At 35.9% G+C, this 20,426-nt stretch overlaps 1 protein-coding gene and 1 long non-coding RNA gene across 2 annotated transcripts; both read left to right on the top strand.

Annotated features, from left to right (window-relative positions):
* Positions 1-4,386: 4,386 nt before the first annotated feature.
* On the top strand, positions 4,387-18,395 carry LOC131939695 (neprilysin-4-like). Its single transcript, XM_059298156.1, has 13 exons — positions 4,387-4,522; positions 5,061-5,093; positions 7,522-7,683; positions 8,096-8,179; positions 8,290-8,495; positions 9,109-9,288; positions 10,384-10,470; positions 14,325-14,470; positions 15,005-15,098; positions 16,138-16,266; positions 16,676-16,774; positions 17,043-17,120; positions 18,336-18,395. Exons 1-13 carry the CDS (start codon positions 4,387-4,389, stop codon positions 18,393-18,395), a joined length of 1,494 nt encoding a protein of 497 aa, XP_059154139.1.
* A 335-nt stretch (positions 18,396-18,730) lies between these two features.
* On the top strand, positions 18,731-20,207 carry LOC131939704 (uncharacterized). Its single transcript, XR_009386460.1, has 3 exons — positions 18,731-18,808; positions 19,797-19,855; positions 20,153-20,207. It is a non-coding gene; the product is annotated as an uncharacterized LOC131939704 (long non-coding RNA).
* The last annotated feature ends 219 nt before the right edge of the window (positions 20,208-20,426 follow it).

The raw sequence follows: 20,426 nt of genomic DNA, 5'->3' as shown, positions 1-20,426 counted from the left end.
TTGAAGTTTTAATAACAGCGTTAAAACGTTTGAACAATTCGTCTTGGCTCTGGTGGGGTTGTAGGGCGGAAAAAAATCAGCGGGTAATTGGTGTCGCCTGCTGGTTGTTGTGTTGTGGTGTTATCGTCTTGGTGTCATATAGAGGGTGTCATGTTAAAGTGTTATTGATTTGGTGTCATATTGAGGGTGTTGTTTTATGGTGTTATCATCTTGGTGTCATTTGCTTGGTGTCATGTTGTTCTCCTCTTAGTGTCGAATGGAGGGTGTCATGTTAAGGTGTTATTGTTTTGATGTTATATTGAGGGTGTTGTGCTATGGTGTCATATGCTTGGTGTCATGTTGTTCTCATCTTGGTGTCGAATGATGTGTGTCATTTGAGGGTGTTTTTTATGTCAGATGCTTTTGTTGTGTTATGGTGTTATATTTATATTCTTGACGTGTTTACATGTCCCCTGATTTGTTTTTGTATAATTGATGTGATGATGTGATGATTTACACGAGAAAATATGCTGGGACGTCTCTTGACGTGGGGCAGCTTCAAGCAAACAACAATCACAGACGTCAATGTCACATTTGTGTTTTTAGCCTAATGGTCGACGTCACGTTCGGATGTATATATATATATATATATATATATATATATATATATATATATATATATATATATATATATATATATATATATATAAATATATATATATATATATATATATATATATATATATATATATATATATATAGAGAGAGAGATGTATGTATTTATGAATGTATGTGCGTGTGTATGAATTTACTTGCTTGGAATGTTTTTTTAGACATTTCCTCCAATGGGAGGGGGGGGGGGGGGGAATGATTCGAAATTTCAGGGGGAGCGGGGCGACTATGTCGAGTATATGTTTTTCAATATAAATTTAATAATGTTTTCTATTAAGTCTGGAGGGTAGGAGCGGGAACCCCCACTCCTAAGAGATTGACCCAACTTCCACGAGAGAAATTTGAAAAAAAAAACTGCTCGTTTGTATATGTGTATGCTTATGTGTGAATAGGGGATTGAGTGCGTATGTATGTATATGTCTGTATGTGTGTGTTCACATAAGTTTTAACCATAAGATAAACACAAGTGAACCGTGACTGTCCCCATTCACTGTCCCCATTCAATGACATTCATCTATTCCCAGGTTACACAACTTCCCATCATAAGGCCAATGCTAAACTCAAGAAATCTTTGTGTTATCTCCCTAACCTTTGGCGCGCTTAACAAATTGTGGTTACGTTGAGGGGAGCCAACTCGTACACTTATCTTAACAGCGCTGTTTCTTTTATAAAAGAAAACAGAGAAGTTCTTGTATTTTATTGATGATTGATAAAAACTTTAATTTTTTTTATATCCGTTACTTGATAAACATAGGCGTAGGCCGATTTAACTTTTGCTTACTGATACTTTATCAGATGCATTATATTAACTGTCTTGAATTCGATTAGAACTTATGTTTTTATTTTAATGTATAACGCCCTTATTTTTTTTTAAAGATTAATTTTTGGGAAACAAACATTGTTTAAGTGATCAAATTTCTGCCTTTATTGGTGAGCTAGACCTAGCCAGTGGTTACTTGTCTCGTCCCAGAGTTCACTTGTAAATCTACTGCTAAGCGTATAAAAGCCTAGACAGGCGTCAATGGAATCTGTTAAGGAATTGGTTAAAAAATTAAAATTTGTAGAAGTGTTGTGTCGGTGTAAATCCGCCTTTGAATATTACATCATGTTAAGTATGGGACTATTCTCATGCTTCCAACAGCCGTAGAACTGAATAGGTTTTTTTTTTCCTTCTAAAATCATCACGCGGAACGTAAGTTTACAACCAGGTTGAATACTAACTATAGTGTTGGTTTGTAGCTGAATACATTTTCTAACACAGCTTATTGCAGAATATTTTTTGACAAGATTTCTTGACAAGTTGGTGACTTGGCTTGTAGTACGTAAGTTAATGTTTGACTTTTTTTCATTAAAAAAATTATGTATATATATATATATATATATATATATATATATATATATATATATATATATATATATATATATATATATATATATATATATATATATATATATATATATATATATATATCAGGTAATTGAAAACTGAACCAACTTATTCTTATCACAGAAAACTACATTAGCCACCACTTCAGACACTGCTCTCAAGATGGCGAAATCAGATCAGCCGCCATCTTGTGTCACAATAGAAGCATCTGAAAAGAATTTAAATGTCATTGAAGAAACCACGTAAATTATTTCTTATTATCTTAAACATTATTTATTTGAATTATTTTAAAAGGCTTTATCCCGCGGTGTAAACACATGAGTTCAAGTAGGAAAATTCCCATGTTTTGTTTACTTACGGCAGGCATTCTTGTCGTAATTAGAAATGTCTAACAAAACAAAGAGCTTAAATTTGAGATTGTTAATTTTCTTTATCTACATATGTTAGATGTGAAACTCGATATATGTCTTTAATAGTTTAATTAAAAGTTATCCATTCGTTAGTCTTTAACATATTAAATCTATTTATACGCATTGATTACCCAGTAGATGACGGAACAGACATACAATTCTCTTGTAACGCTGTAAAAAATGTTTCAAATTAAAAGCTCCGACCGCACACGATGCTGCATAGAGACGCGGCGAGAGAAGGTTCTACTGCTGCTGTTGCTGGTGGTGTTTGCTGCTCTGGTTGCTGTTGTTGTCGCGCTGATTGTCCTCACCACCACGGGGAAACCTGCCTGGTTGGGAAATGTCAAGGACGCAGCATTTTTACAGACAGACAAAACAGAAGAGACTACACAGGGAATACAGGGTATGAAAACTTTCTCACGTCAGGTATACATTAGGGTGGTTGATGCAATGGGGCAGATGAGTTGAATGGGCAGTTAATGGGGCAGTCAATGGGGCAGTCAATGGGGCAGATGAGTTGAATGGGGCAGATGCGGTCAATGGAGCAGTCAATGGGGCAGATGATCTCAATGGGGCAGATAAGGTCAATGGGGCAGTCAATGGGGCAGATGAGTTGAATGGGGCAGATGCGGTCAATGGAGCAGTCAATGGGGCAGATGATCTCAATGGGGCATATAAGGTCAATGGGGCAGTCAATGGGGCAGATGAGTTGAATGGGCAGTTAATGGGGCAGTCAATGGGGCAGATGAGTTGTATGGGCAGTCAATGGGGCAGATGAGTTGAATGGGCAGTTAATGGGGCAGTCAATGGGCAGATGAGTTGAATGGGCAGTCAATGGGGCAGTCAATGGGGCAGATGAGTTGAATGGGCAGTCAATAGGGCAGTCAATGGGGCAGATGAGTTGAATGGGCAGTTAATGGGGCAGTCAATGGGGAAGATGAGTTGAATGGGCAGTTAATGGGGCAGTCAATGGGGCAGATGAGTTGAATGGGCATTTAATGGGGCAGTCAATGGGGCAGATGAGTTGAATGGGCAGTCAATGGGGCAGATGAGTTGAATGGGGCAGATGCGGTCAATGGAGCAGTCAATGGGGCAGATGATCTCAATGGGGCATATAAGGTCAATGGGGCAGTCAATGGGGCAGATGAGTTGAATGGGCAGTTAATGGGGCAGTCAATGGGGCAGATGAGTTGTATGGGCAGTCAATGGGGCAGATGAGTTGAATGGGCAGTTAATGGGGCAGTCAATGGGCAGATGAGTTGAATGGGCAGTCAATGGGGCAGTCAATGGGGCAGATGAGTTGAATGGGCAGTCAATAAGGCAGTCAATGGGGCAGATGAGTTGAATGGGCAGTCAATGGGACAGATGAGTTGAATGGGCAGTTAATGGGGCAGATGAGTTGAATGGGCAGTTAATGGGGCAGTCAATGGGCAGATGAGTTGAATGGGCAGTCAATAGGGCAGTCAATGGGGCAGATGAGTTGAATGGGCAGTCAATGGGGCAGATGAGTTGAATGGGCAGTTAATGGGGCAGTCAATGGGCAGATGAGTTGAATGGGCAGTCAATGGGGCAGTCAATGGGGCAGATGAGTTGAATGGGCAGTCAATAGGGAAGTCAATGGGGCAGATGAGTTGAATGGGCAGTTAATGGGGCAGTCAATGGGGCAGATGAGTTGAATGGGCATTTAATGGGGCAGTCAATGGGGCAGATGAGTTGAATGGGCAGTCAATGGGACAGATGAGTTGAATGGGCAGTTAATGGGGCAGTCAATGGGGCAGATTAGTTGAATGGGCAGTCAATGGGACAGATGAGTTGAATGGGTAGTTAATGGGGCAGTCAATGGGGCAGATTAGTTGAATGGGCAGTCAATGGGACAGATGAGTTGAATGGGCAGTTAATGGGGCAGTCAATGGGGCAGATGAGGTCAGTGGGTAGTTAATGGGGCAGTCAATGGGGAAGATGAGGTCAATGGGGCAGATGAGGTCAATGGGGCAGATGAGGTCAATGGGGCAGATGAGGTCAATTGTGCAGTCAATGGGACAATCAATCTGGCGTCTTGGCTTGCCGGAGGAGGGTGAAAGGAAGGAATTGAGAACAGCTGAAAAAAAGTGGCAGGAGACCGTGGAATGTGGAAAGCTTTGACAAAAACCCTATGTACCGCAAGGAATCCAAAAGAAAATTGACGATGATGATGGCAATAAATGTTTAATCTGAATTGCTCTCCTGAGTTAACAAAAAACAACTATTCTAGTGTTTCATAATAAATGTAAAAAACCCAACTGTGCTGAAAAAAAAGGTTAAAACGACGATTCTACATGTTCTACCCCTTACTATTACATAGCAAACATTTTTTGATTTTATAAAATAATAATGTTTTTCCAACTCTCAATCTACACACGATTTTGATTTTGAATGCCATGTATTGTAATATAAACCAATCAGAGTTTAAGACTACATAACCAAAACAGATATGGCTTGTTGAATCATGTATAAAAACCTTTGGTAGAAATATAGGAGCACATTATTCAATAATAATATAGCGGTGATCTGACCATACAAATGAAGACAAAATAAAAATAGGAGATCTAAAACTTGTTTTTATTTCTTTCCAGAATTTTGTTTGTCAGCGGACTGCGTGGAGGCTGGTGAGTTATGTAACTGTTAAAACCTATGTCAAATTATGTTTTTATTGTATATTATGTAATTGTGCAAATTTGAAAAAAAATGTAATTAAATAATTTAAATATATCATAAAAGTTTAAAATTTACATATATTTTCACCATTATCATCAGTATCGTTAGTATCATAAACTGTTTATGTTCGTTCCCAAGACACATGGGCAGATGAAGTAGGGCTCGTCTGTGTTAATGACCTCTGCATATGGGGGGGGGGGGGGGGATGGTATGGTCGGCACGATGACCTGACGGTAGTTAGATACCTACTCATCAGGCTAGGGTGGACTCGGGGACGTGTTACAGACTTGAGCCCGCCGTACTCGAGACTTTGAGGTTAACAGTCGTAAGACCTGCCACTCGACCAGACCCTCCGCTCCTCATATTTTAATAATCTTGTATTTATTTAACAAATGTATGATTTCCCAAGATATAATCAATATCTCAACGGTTCCAGCCTCCCGTATCAACAGTATGATCGACTACAAAGTTTCCTCTATCTCTCCAGCCTCCCGTATCAACAGTATGATCGACTACAAAGTTTCCTCTATCTCTCCAGCCTCCCGTATCAACAGTATGATCGACTACAAAGTTTCCTCTATCTCTCCAGCCTCCCGTATCAACAGTATGATCGACTACAAAGTTTCCCCCTGTGTCTATCTCTCCAGCCTCCCGTATCAACAGTATGATCGACTACAAAGTTTCCTCTATCTCTCCAGCCTCCCGTATCAACAGTATGATCGACTACAAAGTTTCCTCTATCTCTCCAGCCTCCCGTATCAACAGTATGATCGACTACAAAGTTTCCCCCTGTGTCTATCTCTCCAGCCTCCCGTATCAACAGTATGATCGACTACAAAGTTCCCCCCTGTGTCTATCTCTCCAGCCTCCCGTATCAACAGTATGATCGACTACAAAGTTTCCTCTATCTCTCCAGCCTCCCGTATCAACAGTATGATCGACTACAAAGTTTCCCCCTGTGTCTATCTCTCCAGCCTCCCGTATCAACAGTATGATCGACTACAAAGTTTCCCCCTGTGTCTATCTCTCCAGCCTCCCGTATCAACAGTATGATCGACTACAAAGTTTCCTCTATCTCTCCAGCCTCCCGTATCAACAGTATGATCGACTACAAAGTTTCCCCCTGTGTCTATCTCTCCAGCCTCCCGTATCAACAGTATGATCGACTACAAAGTTTCCTCTATCTCTCCAGCCTCCCGTATCAACAGTATGATCGACTACAAAGTTTCCTCTATCTCTCCAGCCTCCCGTATCAACAGTATGATCGACTACAAAGTTTCCTCTATCTCTCCAGCCTCCCGTATCAACAGTATGATCGACTACAAAGTTTCCTCTATCTCTCCAGCCTCCCGTATCAACAGTATGATCGACTACAAAGTTTCCTCTATCTCTCCAGCCTCCCGTATCAACAGTATGATCGACTACAAAGTTTCCTCTATCTCTCCAGCCTCCCGTATCAACAGTATGATCGACTACAAAGTTTCCTCTATCTCTCCAGCCTCCCGTATCAACAGTATGATCGACTACAAAGTTTCCTCTATCTCTCCAGCCTCCCGTATCAACAGTATGATCGACTACAAAGTTTCCTCTATCTCTCCAGCCTCCCGTATCAACAGTATGATCGACTACAAAGTTTCCTCTATCTCTCCAGCCTCCCGTATCAACAGTATGATCGACTACAAAGTTTCCTCTATCTCTCCAGCCTCCCGTATCAACAGTATGATCGACTACAAAGTTTCCTCTATCTCTCCAGTCTCCCGTATCAACAGTATGATCGACTACAAAGTTTCCTCTATCTCTCCAGCCTCCCGTATCAACAGTATGATCGACTACAAAGTTTCCTCTATCTCTCCAGCCTCCCGTATCAACAGTATGATCGACTACAAAGTTTCCTCTATCTCTCCAGCCTCCCGTATCAACAGTATGATCGACTACAAAGTTTCCTCTATCTCTCCAGCCTCCCATATCAACAGTATGATCGACTACAAAGTTTCCTCTATCTCTCCAGCCTCCCGTATCAACAGTATGATCGACTACAAAGTTTCCTCTATCTCTCCAGCCTCCCGTATCAACAGTATGATCGACTACAAAGTTTCCTCTATCTCTCCAGCCTCCCGTATCAACAGTATGATCGACTACAAAGTTTCCTCTATCTCTCCAGCCTCCCATATCAACAGTATGATCGACTACAAAGTTTTCTCTATCTCACCAGCCTCCCGTATCAACAGTATGATCGACTACAAAGTTTCCCCCTGTGTCTATCTCTCCAGCCTCCCGTATCAACAGTATGATCGACTACAAAGTTCCCCCCTGTGTCTATCTCTCCAGCCTCCCGTATCAACAGTATGATCGACTACAAAGTTTCCTCTATCTCTCCAGCCTCCCGTATCAACAGTATGATCGACTACAAAGTTTCCCCCTGTGACAATCTCTACCAGTTCGCCTGTGGAAAGTGGCTGAAAGATTCCATCATACCCAGCGATCAGGCTTCAATTGGAACATTTTACAGCCTGCTTGAACGTACACAGGTTATTCTGAAAAGTATGCTCAGATTGTATACTGTTTCGCCTTAATGGTAGTTGATAGATTAATGAGTTCTTCCATACCTGTATTAAACGTTTAACCTTAATGATAGTTGATAGAGTAAAGAGTTCTTCCATACCTTTATTAAACGTTTAACCTTAATGATAGTTGATAGATTAATGAGTTCTTCCATACCTGTGTTAAACGTTTAATCTTAATGATAGTTGCTAGATTAATGAGTTCTTCCATACCTGTGTTAAATGTAGGTGGTATATGTTACACGTAGGTAAAGTACAAGTAAGAAAATATTAATTCGGTTGATATTCGTCAAAGCAGGTATAAATTTGTCAACTTGCATCGTTCCCTGCTAGTTTGACAGCTTTAATGCTGTTAAATGTAAATATTTATATAAAAAGACGTCTTCCTACAGATTTATTGGAAGAACCTTATAGACCTACAGAATTGCCTAGCATGAAAAAAGCCAAAGATTTGTTTGCTTCCTGCGTGAATACAGGTGAGAGTTCCTTCCCCTTGGCACCTGCATATTTTAAAATACAACACAATGTAGTGTTATCTTTCTTGTAAACCGATGGACACTCTTAATTAAGCTATTAACTTCACCAGATTTAAACACTGCTAGATCTGACCAGCCTCTGAGGGCAATCATAGAAACAGAGTTTGGCAGTTTTCCCATCATTAACGCTTCGTGGGTGGAAGAGAGTTTCGACTTTGAGCGCATGATACTGGCGATGCAAAGACGATATTTGAGCGTCATTTTCAGCGTCTACGTGGATGAAGATTATAACAACACAGCTATCAACATGTTGATGGTATTGTGTTTGTTGTTTTGTACGGTTTTTGTTTATGATGTAGCCCGTTTGTTTGTTGTATTTGAAGGGAATGTGTTGAGGGGGATTAAGAGGCTTGGTATCTAAAATAGCTGTGCTTTTATACGGAGTTGTGCCTTTTGTCTGTAGATCTATTTGGAGAAGTGTTTTTTTTTTGTTGGCTCTGCGAGGAAATGTGTCTTGTGTCTAGAACTGTAATGTAAAGCTAAATTTTAAATTTGTGGTAAATTTAAATATTTTTTTTATAATAACACAATCTTAATAACCAGCTGCCATAGGTCAGTTTCTTTTTTAAACCCAAAAGGGAATGTTTTTACAAGAAGCTGGTTATATTTCAGTACGCTGAGCTCTATTTATCTCAGAGATCTTTGTGAAATATCTTAGCCATTAAGGATAAGACACCTCTTGCACAACTTATTTTTTTTTGTAACGTTACTTCTCGAATTGTATTTATCTTCCTTGGAGTTTGTTGGAGAAATTTTTCTGGAAGAATTGCCCCTACTGTTTTCCCCTAGATTTTGTTGTGTACTGTAGTATTTGTAGCATTTGATCCTATTGTATTTATCTTAATTCCAGTTTGTGGTGTAATCTGCAGATAGACCAGGCCGGTTTGGGAATGACAAAGTCCTACTATCTGAGAGAGAGGAACAGCCCATTCATCGTGGCCTATGAGAACTATCTGTACGGGATGGGCTCCCTGCTGGGGTTTGCTGACGTCTCCAGTGCCAGGAGGGATGTGGCGGATGTTGTGGACTTTGAGATTCAGTTGGCCAAAGTGAGCAGAGATTTATCTGGCCAACTTGAGTAAAGATGAATCTGGCCAACTTGAGTAAAGATGAATCTGGCCAACTTGAGTAAAGATGAATCTGGCCAACTTGAGTAAAGATTTATCTGACCAACTTGAGTAAAGATGAATCTGGCCAACTTGAGTAAAGATGAATCTGGCCAACTTGAGTAAAGATTTATCTGACCAACTTGAGTAAAGATGAATCTGGCCAACTTGAGTAAAGATTTAGTTGGCCAACTTGAGTAAAGATTTATCTGACCAACTTGAGTAAAGATTTATCTGGCCAACTTGAGTAAAGATTTATCTGGCCAACTTGAGTAAAGATTTATCTGGCCAACTTGAGTAAAGATTTATCTAGCAACCTTGAGTAAAGATGAATCTGGCCAAAGTGTGTAAAGATTCAGTTGGCCAAGGTAAGACGGAATTGGTGAAACAGTACAGCTGTTAAAACCACCGAACACGTTTAATACCAATAAAATATTTTCTAAAAAGTAATATCACGTTAATAGAAAACGTTATTTTCTAATATAAAAAAATGTATTTACTTTTCTCCTAGAATATTTTTAGCGCAATTTCCATACGGACAATTGCGATTATTAACTCGTCATTTCTGGATGTATGGATGTGTGTCCACAGCTTTAAGTCGTATCTCCTCCTCAACGAAGCAATATCGAGGACTAGTTCCAAAAGCAAATATGCTAAGCAAGTTCCAAGGATGATTGTGGGCAAAAAAAAATTCCCGGAGTTCCTTCCTGGATTTCCCGGAAAAGCCAAAAAACCTCGAAAAAATGCAGTTTTTGGTCCATATCTCGGCAATCAGACCACTTAGCGACTTGAAACATTTACCAATCGATTCCTGCCATAATTTTGAACAATATTGCCGAAGAAAGTTTTCAAAAATATCCTTTCGTTCGGTCACAAAACATTAATTACTACTTTTTAAACTGAGCATCGTGTAGGCCTAGGATGATTTTTTTTTAAAACTGATCATCGTGTAGCACTACTCGTTAAAATAAATATTATAAGGAAATTGCGCTTAAATTGTCACAAGACTTTTTATTAACTTGTTTCCCTTTTGATCAGATATCGGTTCCATCTGACAAACTTCGATACTTTGACCAGTATTACCACCCTACAACTCTGGGCCAGATACAAGCCACATATGGACAGGTCAGTTTCTGTTATATAATGTACACAAATATAATGATTTGTTTCCATAATGTGTAGTGTTGTGGGGCTGAGGAGGAGATTCAGTCAGCTGATACAGAACGTCCTTAGACACCAACATTATATTTTAGGATAGTGGAAATATGATCATGATAATGAACTTAAAAATATGATAATAAACTGAACACTTTATCGTGTTTTAGATTATAAACTGGACACATTTCTGTATTTAGATAATGAACTGGACACATTTTATATTTTAGATAATGAACTGGACACATTTTATATTTTAGATAATGAACTGGACACATTATATATTTTAGATAATGAACTGGACACATTATATATTTTAGAAAATGAACTGGACACATTATATATTTTAGATAATGAACTGGACACATTTTATATTTTAGATAATGAACTGGACACATTTTATATTTTAGATAATGAACTGGACACATTATATATTTTAGATAATGAACTGGACAATTTTATATATTAGATAATGAACTGGACACATTATATTTTTTAGATAATGAACTGGACACATTATATATCTTAGATAATGAACTGGACACATTTTATATTTTAGATAATGAACTGGACACATTTTATATTTTAGATAATGAACTGGTCACATTATATATTTTAGATAATGAACTGGACACATTATATATTTTAGATAATGAACTGGACACATTTTATATTTTAGTTAATGAACTGGACATATTTTATATGTTACATAATGAACTGGACACATTTTTATATTTTAGATAATGAACTGGACACATTATATATTTTAGATAATGAACTGGTCACATTATATATTTTAGATAATGAACTGGACACATTATATATTTTAGATAATGAACTGGACACATTTTATATTTTAGATAATGAACTGGTCACATTATATATCTTAGATAATGAACTGGACACATTATATATCTTAGATAATGAACTGGTCACATTATATATTTTAGATAATGAACTGGACACATTATATATTTTAGATAATGAACTGGACACATTTTATATTTTAGTTAATGAACTGGACATATTTTATATGTTACATAATGAACTGGACACATTTTTATATTTTAGATAATGAACTGGACACATTATATATTTTAGATAATGAACTGGTCACATTATATATTTTAGATAATGAACTGGACACATTATATATTTTAGGTAATGAACTGGACACATTTTATATTTTAGTTAATGAACTGGACATATTTTATATGTTACATAATGAACTGGACACATTATATATTTTAGATAATGAACTTGACACATTTTATATTTTAGATAATGAACTGGACACATTATATATTTTAGATAATGAACTGGACACATTATATATTTTAGATAATGAACTGAACACATTTTATATTTTAGATAATGAACTGGACACATTATATATTTTAGATAATGAACTTGACACATTTTATATTTTAGATAATGAACTGGACACATTTTATATTTTAGATAATGAACTGGACACATTATATATTTTAGATAATGAACTGGACACATTATATTTTAGATAATGAACTGGACACAGTATATATTTTAGATAATGAACTGGACACATTTTATATTTTAGATAATGAACTGGACACATTATATATTTTAGATAATGAACTGGACACATATATTTTAGATAATGAACTGGACACATTATATAATTTAGATAATGAACTGGACACATTATATATTTTAGATAATGAACTGGACACATATATTTTAGATAATGAACTGGACACATTATATATTTTAGATAATGAACTGGACACATATATTTTAGATAATGAACTGGACACATTATATATTTTAGATAATGAACTGGACACATTATATATTTTAGATAATGAACTGGACACATATATTTTAGATAATGAACTGGACACATTTTATATTTTAGATAATGAACTGGACACATTATATATTTTAGATAATGAACTGGACACATATATTTTAGATAATGAACTGGACACATTTTATATTTTAGATAATGAACTGGACACATTATATATTTTAGATAATGAACTGGACACATATATTTTAGATAATGAACTGGACACATTATATAATTTAGATAATGAACTGGACACATTATATATTTTAGATAATGAACTGGACACATTATATATTTTAGATAATGAACTGGACACATTATATATTTTAGATAATGAACTGGACACATATATTTTAGATAATGAACTGGACACATTATATATTTTAGATAATGAACTGGACACATTATATATTTTAGATAATGAACTGGACACATATATTTTAGATAATGAACTGGACACATTTTATATTTTAGATAATGAACTGGACACATTATATATTTTAGATAATGAACTGGACACATATATTTTAGATAATGAACTGGACACATATATTTTAGATAATGAACTGGACACATTATATATTTTAGATAATGAACTGGACACATTATATATTTTAGATAATGAACTGGACACATTATATATTTAAGATAATGTACTGGACACATTATATAATTTAGATAATGAACTGGACACATTATATATTTTAGATAATGAACTGGACACATTTTATATTTTAGTTAATGAACTGGACATATTTTATATGTTACATAATGAACTGGACACATTATATATTTTAGATAATGAACTTGACACATTTTATATTTTAGATAATGAACTGGACACATTATATATTTTAGATAATGAACTTGACACATTTTATATTTTAGATAATGAACTGGACACATTTTATATTTTAGATAATGAACTGGACACATTATATATTTTAGATAATGAACTGGACACATTATATTTTAGATAATGAACTGGACACAGTATATATTTTAGATAATGAACTGGACACATTTTATATTTTAGATAATGAACTGGACACATATATTTTAGATAATGAACTGGACACATATATTTTAGATAATGAACTGGACACATTATATAATTTAGATAATGAACTGGACACATTATATATTTTAGATAATGAACTGGACACATATATTTTAGATAATGAACTGGACACATTATATATTTTAGATAATGAACTGGACACATATATTTTAGATAATGAACTGGACACATTATATATTTTAGATAATGAACTGGACACATTATATATTTTAGATAATGAACTGGACACATATATTTTAGATAATGAACAGGACACATTTTATATTTTAGATAATGAACTGGACACATTATATATTTTAGATAATGAACTGGACACATATATTTTAGATAATGAACTGGACACATTTTATATTTTAGATAATGAACTGGACACATTATATATTTTAGATAATGAACTGGACACATATATTTTAGATAATGAACTGGACACATTATATAATTTAGATAATGAACTGGACACATTATATATTTTAGATAATGAACTGGACACATTATATATTTTAGATAATGAACTGGACACATTATATATTTTAGATAATGAACTGGACACATATATTTTAGATAATGAACTGGACACATTATATATTTTAGATAATGAACTGGACACATTATATATTTTAGATAATGAACTGGACACATATATTTTAGATAATGAACTGGACACATTTTATATTTTAGATAATGAACTGGACACATTATATATTTTAGATAATGAACTGGACACATATATTTTAGATAATGAACTGGACACATATATTTTAGATAATGAACTGGACACATTATATATTTTAGATAATGAACTGGACACATTATATATTTTAGATAATGAACTGGACACATTATATATTTTAGATAATGAACTGGACACATTATATAATTTAGATAATGAACTGGACACATTATATAATTTAGATAATGAACTGGACACATTTCTTCCAAACTTTGCTGAGTGACCCTCACATTGGTATCACGGACATTGACGAGAGTGAGAGGGTCAACAACTATGTGCCAGCATATTTTGACAGGCTGGTGGGTGTGCTAAACCAGACGTCAAAACGGTGAGTACACGACAAAATCAGACGTCAAAACGGTGAGTACACGACTCAGTAAGACGTCAAAACGGTGAGTACACGACTCAGTAAGACGTCAAAACGGTGAGTAAACAACAAAATCAGACGTCAAAACGGTGAGTACACGACTCAGTCAGACGTCAAAACGGTGAGTACACGACTCAATCAGACGTCAAAACGGTGAGTAAACGACAAAATCAGACGTCAAAACGGTGAGTACACGACTCAGTCAGACGTCAAAACTGTGAGTACACGACTCAATCAGACGTCAAAACGGTGAGTAAACGACAAAATCAGACGTCAAAACGGTGAGTACACGACTTAATCAGACGTCAAAACGGTGAGTAAACGACAAAATCAGACGTCAAAAAAGTGAATAATCTGAGCTAGATACAAAAATGTGAATAATCTATCTGAGCTAAACCAGACACCAAAATGGTGACTGCAAAAGAGAAAAGTCAACGCATATTGTCCAAAACTAACATGTCTGCATAACATTTAAACGTGTCTCTATATTTTCAGGACCATAGCAAACTACATTTTGTTTAAATTCATGCTCTCTGTAAACAAGCTGATGGGAGAGAAGTACCTGTCACTATACTACGATTACCAAAAAGTAAGCTCATTTTATCATGCCGCCCTCGCAACTTTGGTATTATTTATCGACCGTATTCATTTATATTAAACGAGCCGACCCGTGGCGTATCATACGCCGCTATTTAGTTGTTTTATTTTCTACTTTTCAGTAATTCATAATTTGTGAATTCGACAGTACCAATGCTGCCACTGAAAATATTTGCTTTAAAACACTAAAACCCTCCTTTCCCCCAACCCCCCAACCCCCCACCCCCACCCCCACCCACGTGAAAGCAGCCTCCACTTAGTTTCCTCCCCTAAGTATAAAATAGTTTTAAACTAAATTATCTGCCCCTAATAGCCGTCACTAAACCCGGCTCTACGATGTAATCATTTAGCGTGAACCACAGCTCACCAGACCATGTGGGGGTGGGGGTGGTTGCGATATGCCTAGAGAGGAAAAGAGGGGACTGTTCGGCGCGCTTACACTTTGTTTTCTAACGTCTCCCAGAAGAGAATTATATATATAGATTTGGGATTAAAATGTTGCTGATGTATTAGCGGGCATGAAATAATTTTACAGAATGCTATAGGTTCGCTCGAGGATCTGTGATGTTAAAAGTGATAAATTGACAAGAATATATCTTTACTGAGTATTTCGTAAGTGAAAAGTAAAGTAGGCATTGAAAACCTGTCAGTGTATGATAAAGCACTAGTTGACCTTAGTGAGCTGTTTGTCTTGCTATCGACGCTTGTGTTATAGAATTCAAAAGTCTTTTAATTGATTTGTAATGAATAATTTAATATATGATTAGATTAAAAATTAGATATTCTGACACGGACGTTTCTGGAAAGTTGTAGCAAAATCAGAAGTGGGTCAAAATTGAATTTCCAGAGTTGTCGCAAACACACAAACAGAATAGCAAACAAACAAACAACTAGTGTTAATTAAATAAAAGCTTTTCTGTGTTTGTAGAAATTGCCTTACATCTTGTGACTGGTTGACTCGTCTTGTTTAGGTATTACTAACTCGTTAATTATCTTTGATTGGTGATGCAGGGACTGTCAATGTATTGCAGGTGATGACAGGACTAGCCACTCGACCACCTGTCTTCAAAGGTTGTGTATCAACGGTCAACAGCTTCATTGGCATGCCATTGGCCAAAATGTTTGTCAGGGATTACTTTGATGATGAAATGAAGGAAATGGTGGGTAATAAAAGTTACTTCTCTACAAACAAACACAAAAACATTTACGCACAATTTTTAACAATAGTAAATTATCACAAAGTACAAGTTCCGCCCCTCTGTTGAATAACAGGTAATCAGCATCACTTAGCTCTGATTGTTTGCTTTTTAAGGTTACATCTAATCAGAGGCGTAGCGACCCTTCTCGGCGCCCGGGGACAAACTTTCAATTTGGCACCCCCCCCTCAAACTTTAGATTTGCACCCATCCCCCCTCAAACTGCAAAAATGGCAGCTAAATTGATATTTTAATTTGTTTTTACAACCCATTTTGGCGCCCCCTAAGGTCGGCGCCCGGGGACATATGTCCCCCCCTGCCCCCCCCCCCCATTGCTACGCCTCTGCATCTAATGTATGTGTTTATTTCACAGCTTCTGACCATGGGGAAAAATATTCAAAGCACATTTCAAGACGTTCTCGATGAAGCTGATTGGATGGATGAACAAACTAGGCAACGTGCAAAAGAAAAAGTTTGTGTATTCGTTTTAAATAATTTCTGATAAATTATCATGCCATTTGTTGTCTCATGTAGCATATTTTATTTTGTTATTGTTTTCGAAGCAATTTTATCGAAATAAAACACATGTAGTTAAATAGTGGAGTAATATTAAAGTGTTTCCTTAGAATGGAACAGTTGATGTATTTTGGAGATAAAAATATTGTATTGCTAGAGTATAGTTTTAGTTAAACAACATAAAATGTCTTAAACTATCTAAAATAATTGTTTACGTATTTTAGAACGACTTCATTAAGTTTGTCATTGGCTACCCAGATGAGTTAATGAACGACACGTTTATTGAAATGAAGTACATGAACGTAAGTTTTACAGTGTTTGTACTACCGGTCAAGTATATTTGTTTATGTTCGTGAATTAAGGGGTCATCCATTAATGAAGTCATTCTGTTTTTAACGAATTTACCTCCCCTCTACCCTCCGTCACAAAAAACAAGACCCCCCCCCCCCCCTTAAAATGAGATCACACCGCAGCAGTTGAATTTTTATTAAAACCTAGTCTGAGCTCGGTCTACATAGATTAGTTTAATCAATTCTTTATTACAGTTTATTAAAACAGTAACCGAAAACGTGAAATAACGGCTAAAATTTGTTTTCTAACATTACTTTTTTATAAAGCAAATATGTGACGTCACACTATCTTAACTCCCCCCCCCGCCCTCCCCCTCCCTCTCATCATACCCCTTCACAAAATTAAGGACTCCCCTTCCGTCACATCAGTGTGACTTCAATTATGGGCGTCCCGTAAGGATTCAATAAAATATTCCGTTTCAGAATAATATTAGTCGTGTTATCTTTTCTACTGGTTGTGTTGTTGCACTAACTTGACCTACTTTGTGAAAGTTGTTTTCCTAGTTTAAAAGCAAAACATTACCTATTTTGTAAAAGAATTATCCTAGGCTACATTTAAATGGTGCGCGGACCTTTGACCACAGGTGCTTTGACCATAGGGAGTTTGACCATAGGGGGTTTGACCACAGCGGAGCTTTGACCATAGGGGGTTGGATCATAGGGGGTTTGACCACAGGTGTTTTCTCAGCAGAGGGTCTTTGATCACAGGTGGTCTATCAACGGGTGTTTGATCACAAGCACTGTGTCCGGCAATGATCATAGGTGTGATACAATTAACACGATTTTATACATGTTTCCTGAGAGTCAAAGAGATCAAAGACCCTATGTGGACAAAACACCTATGATCAAAGCCGGACACAGCGCTTTTGATCAAACACCCGTTGATAGACCACCTGTGATCAAAGACCCTCTGCTGAGAAAACACCTGTGGTCAAACCCCCTATGGTCAAAGCTCCGCTGTGGTCAAACCCCCTATGGTCCAACCCCCTATGGTCAAACCCCCTATGGTCAAACCCCCTATGGTCAAACCCCCTATGGTCAAAGCTCCTATGGTCAAAGCACCTGTGGTCAAAGGTCCTAGGACCATTTAAATAACGCGAACTACTTAGATTTGTCGTTCGGGTATACATAAAAAAACGACCTAGTTTATTTGATTTTATGTCCTAGTTTACCTGCAAGAACTCGACCTACTCTGTAAAATGTCCTAGTTTACCTACAAGAACATGACCTACTCTGTAAAATGTCCTAGTTTACCTACAAGAACATGACCTACTCTGTACAATGTCCTAGTTTACCTACAAGAACATGACCTACTCTGTACAATGTCCTAGTTTACCTACAAGAACATGACCTACTCTGTACAATGTCCTAGTTTACCTACAAGAACTTGACCTACTTTGTAAAATGTCCTAGTTTACCTACAAGAACATGACCTACTCTGTACAATGTCCTAGTTTACCTACAAGAACATGACCTACTCTGTACAATGTCCTAGTTTACCTACAAGAACTTGACCTACTTTGTAAAATGTCCTAGTTTACCTACAAGAACTCGACTTTCCTCGAGAACCTCGCTGACGCTAGGGTTGAGTATTCCTACATCAACTGGAGGACGCTCAGATGGCGGGGTAACTCTGTTCTGTAAGTTCGATATCTACGCTTTAATTCACTGAAAAATAAACCGGGGGTGATCTCCTCTAAACTTTCTCGAATATTCTTATATAAAACAACAGGGGATGGGAACTCGGGCTATAGACATGATTTTTAATCCATTTTAAATACTTAAAGTTTTAAAAATAGAATAAAATCTCGTAGACAAAAGAATTGCACACCAAATAAAAAAGTGCATAATAGTGCGCAATATTATTAGTACTTTAAAAATTTACATTAGTTTTTTGAGAAATCGGAAGTAGCGTAAATTACTACTTCCGGTCAACGGAAATTACTCAAAATTTAACAGAAGGTAGAAAATTAGATCTTTTACTCACTTGTGAAATTTCATTTATCTATCTGAAATAGTACTCAAGTTATAGGCTTTTGAAAAATTCAAAGTAGAAAAAGTACCACTTCCGGTTATCGGAAATCACTCAAAAGTTGATACGGATCTACGATTTTGATAAAATACTTATATATGAAATTTCATCAACCTAGCTGTAACGGTACTCAAGTAATCGTGTTTACACACACACAGACAGACACACAGACATACGGACAGGATTGCAAAGCTCAGTTTTTCAGAATGGATTATGCATAAAACCTCTTAATTTTGATAAATCTGGATTGATAATTTTTGCCCGATTAAAATAAGTCCTCTATACTTCGGATGTGATGAAGGACTGAGGTGTAATACGGTGAAAATTGTTAAAATTTCAAGAGATTTTTTTGCACGATAACAATACTTTCACTATACTTCGTATATACGAGAAAGTAAAAATATATGTTGCTTCATATTTTTAAAAAATTCTTTGAAAATAAGAAGAACTTTTAGAGAGAGAATAAAAAAATCTCATCTAAATTGTGAAAATATTTATTGATGTGCTTTCACATTTAAAAAATAAACAGTAAGATAAAAAGCAATAAACTTAAATCATTTTAAAAGATCTTTGTAACGTTTTCTTTGCATTTGAAGCTCCTCCTTCAGTGCCATTGATCTTAAAGGAAGTTATTTGTCTGATTCAAACACCATTGGTAAGTGAGGTTCGGTCAAGTATTGCCACATATCTGAACATTCAAACACGTTTTATAGTAATTATACAGTAATAATACATAGCTGAAATTTGTCTGTTTGAATAGCTTTAGAGTACTTATATGTATATAAATAAACATATATATATATATATATATATATATATATATATATATATATATATATATATATATATATATATATATATATATATATATATATATATATATATAAAGATTCCTATAAACCAAAAATGGTTTAATAAATTAACTATTTGAATTAATTTCATTTTGTTCTAGCTATAATGACTGGGATTTTGTTGCCGCCTCTATTTAAAAAGTCGTATCCAATGTAAGTTCAAATGTTTACAATCACAAATCCTCCTAAAACTGGCAACAATTTAGTGCGTAGGTTATGGATATTAAACATGTGTACATAAATTACTCTATATGTCTAAATTTTGCTCTGCTTCTACATCATATATATATATATATATATATATATATATATATATACAGAGAGAGAGATTATAATATAACTATTCTATATGATCAAACAACCAGGTATTTGAAT

This window comes from Physella acuta, unplaced genomic scaffold, assembly GCF_028476545.2.
Source record: "Physella acuta isolate Inbredline_101_S28 unplaced genomic scaffold, ASM2847654v3 ptg000290l, whole genome shotgun sequence".
Taxonomy (NCBI): Eukaryota; Metazoa; Mollusca; class Gastropoda; family Physidae; genus Physella; species Physella acuta.
The sequence above is the reverse complement of the archived record's forward strand: the minus strand, read 5'-3'. Positions and strand labels throughout refer to the sequence as shown.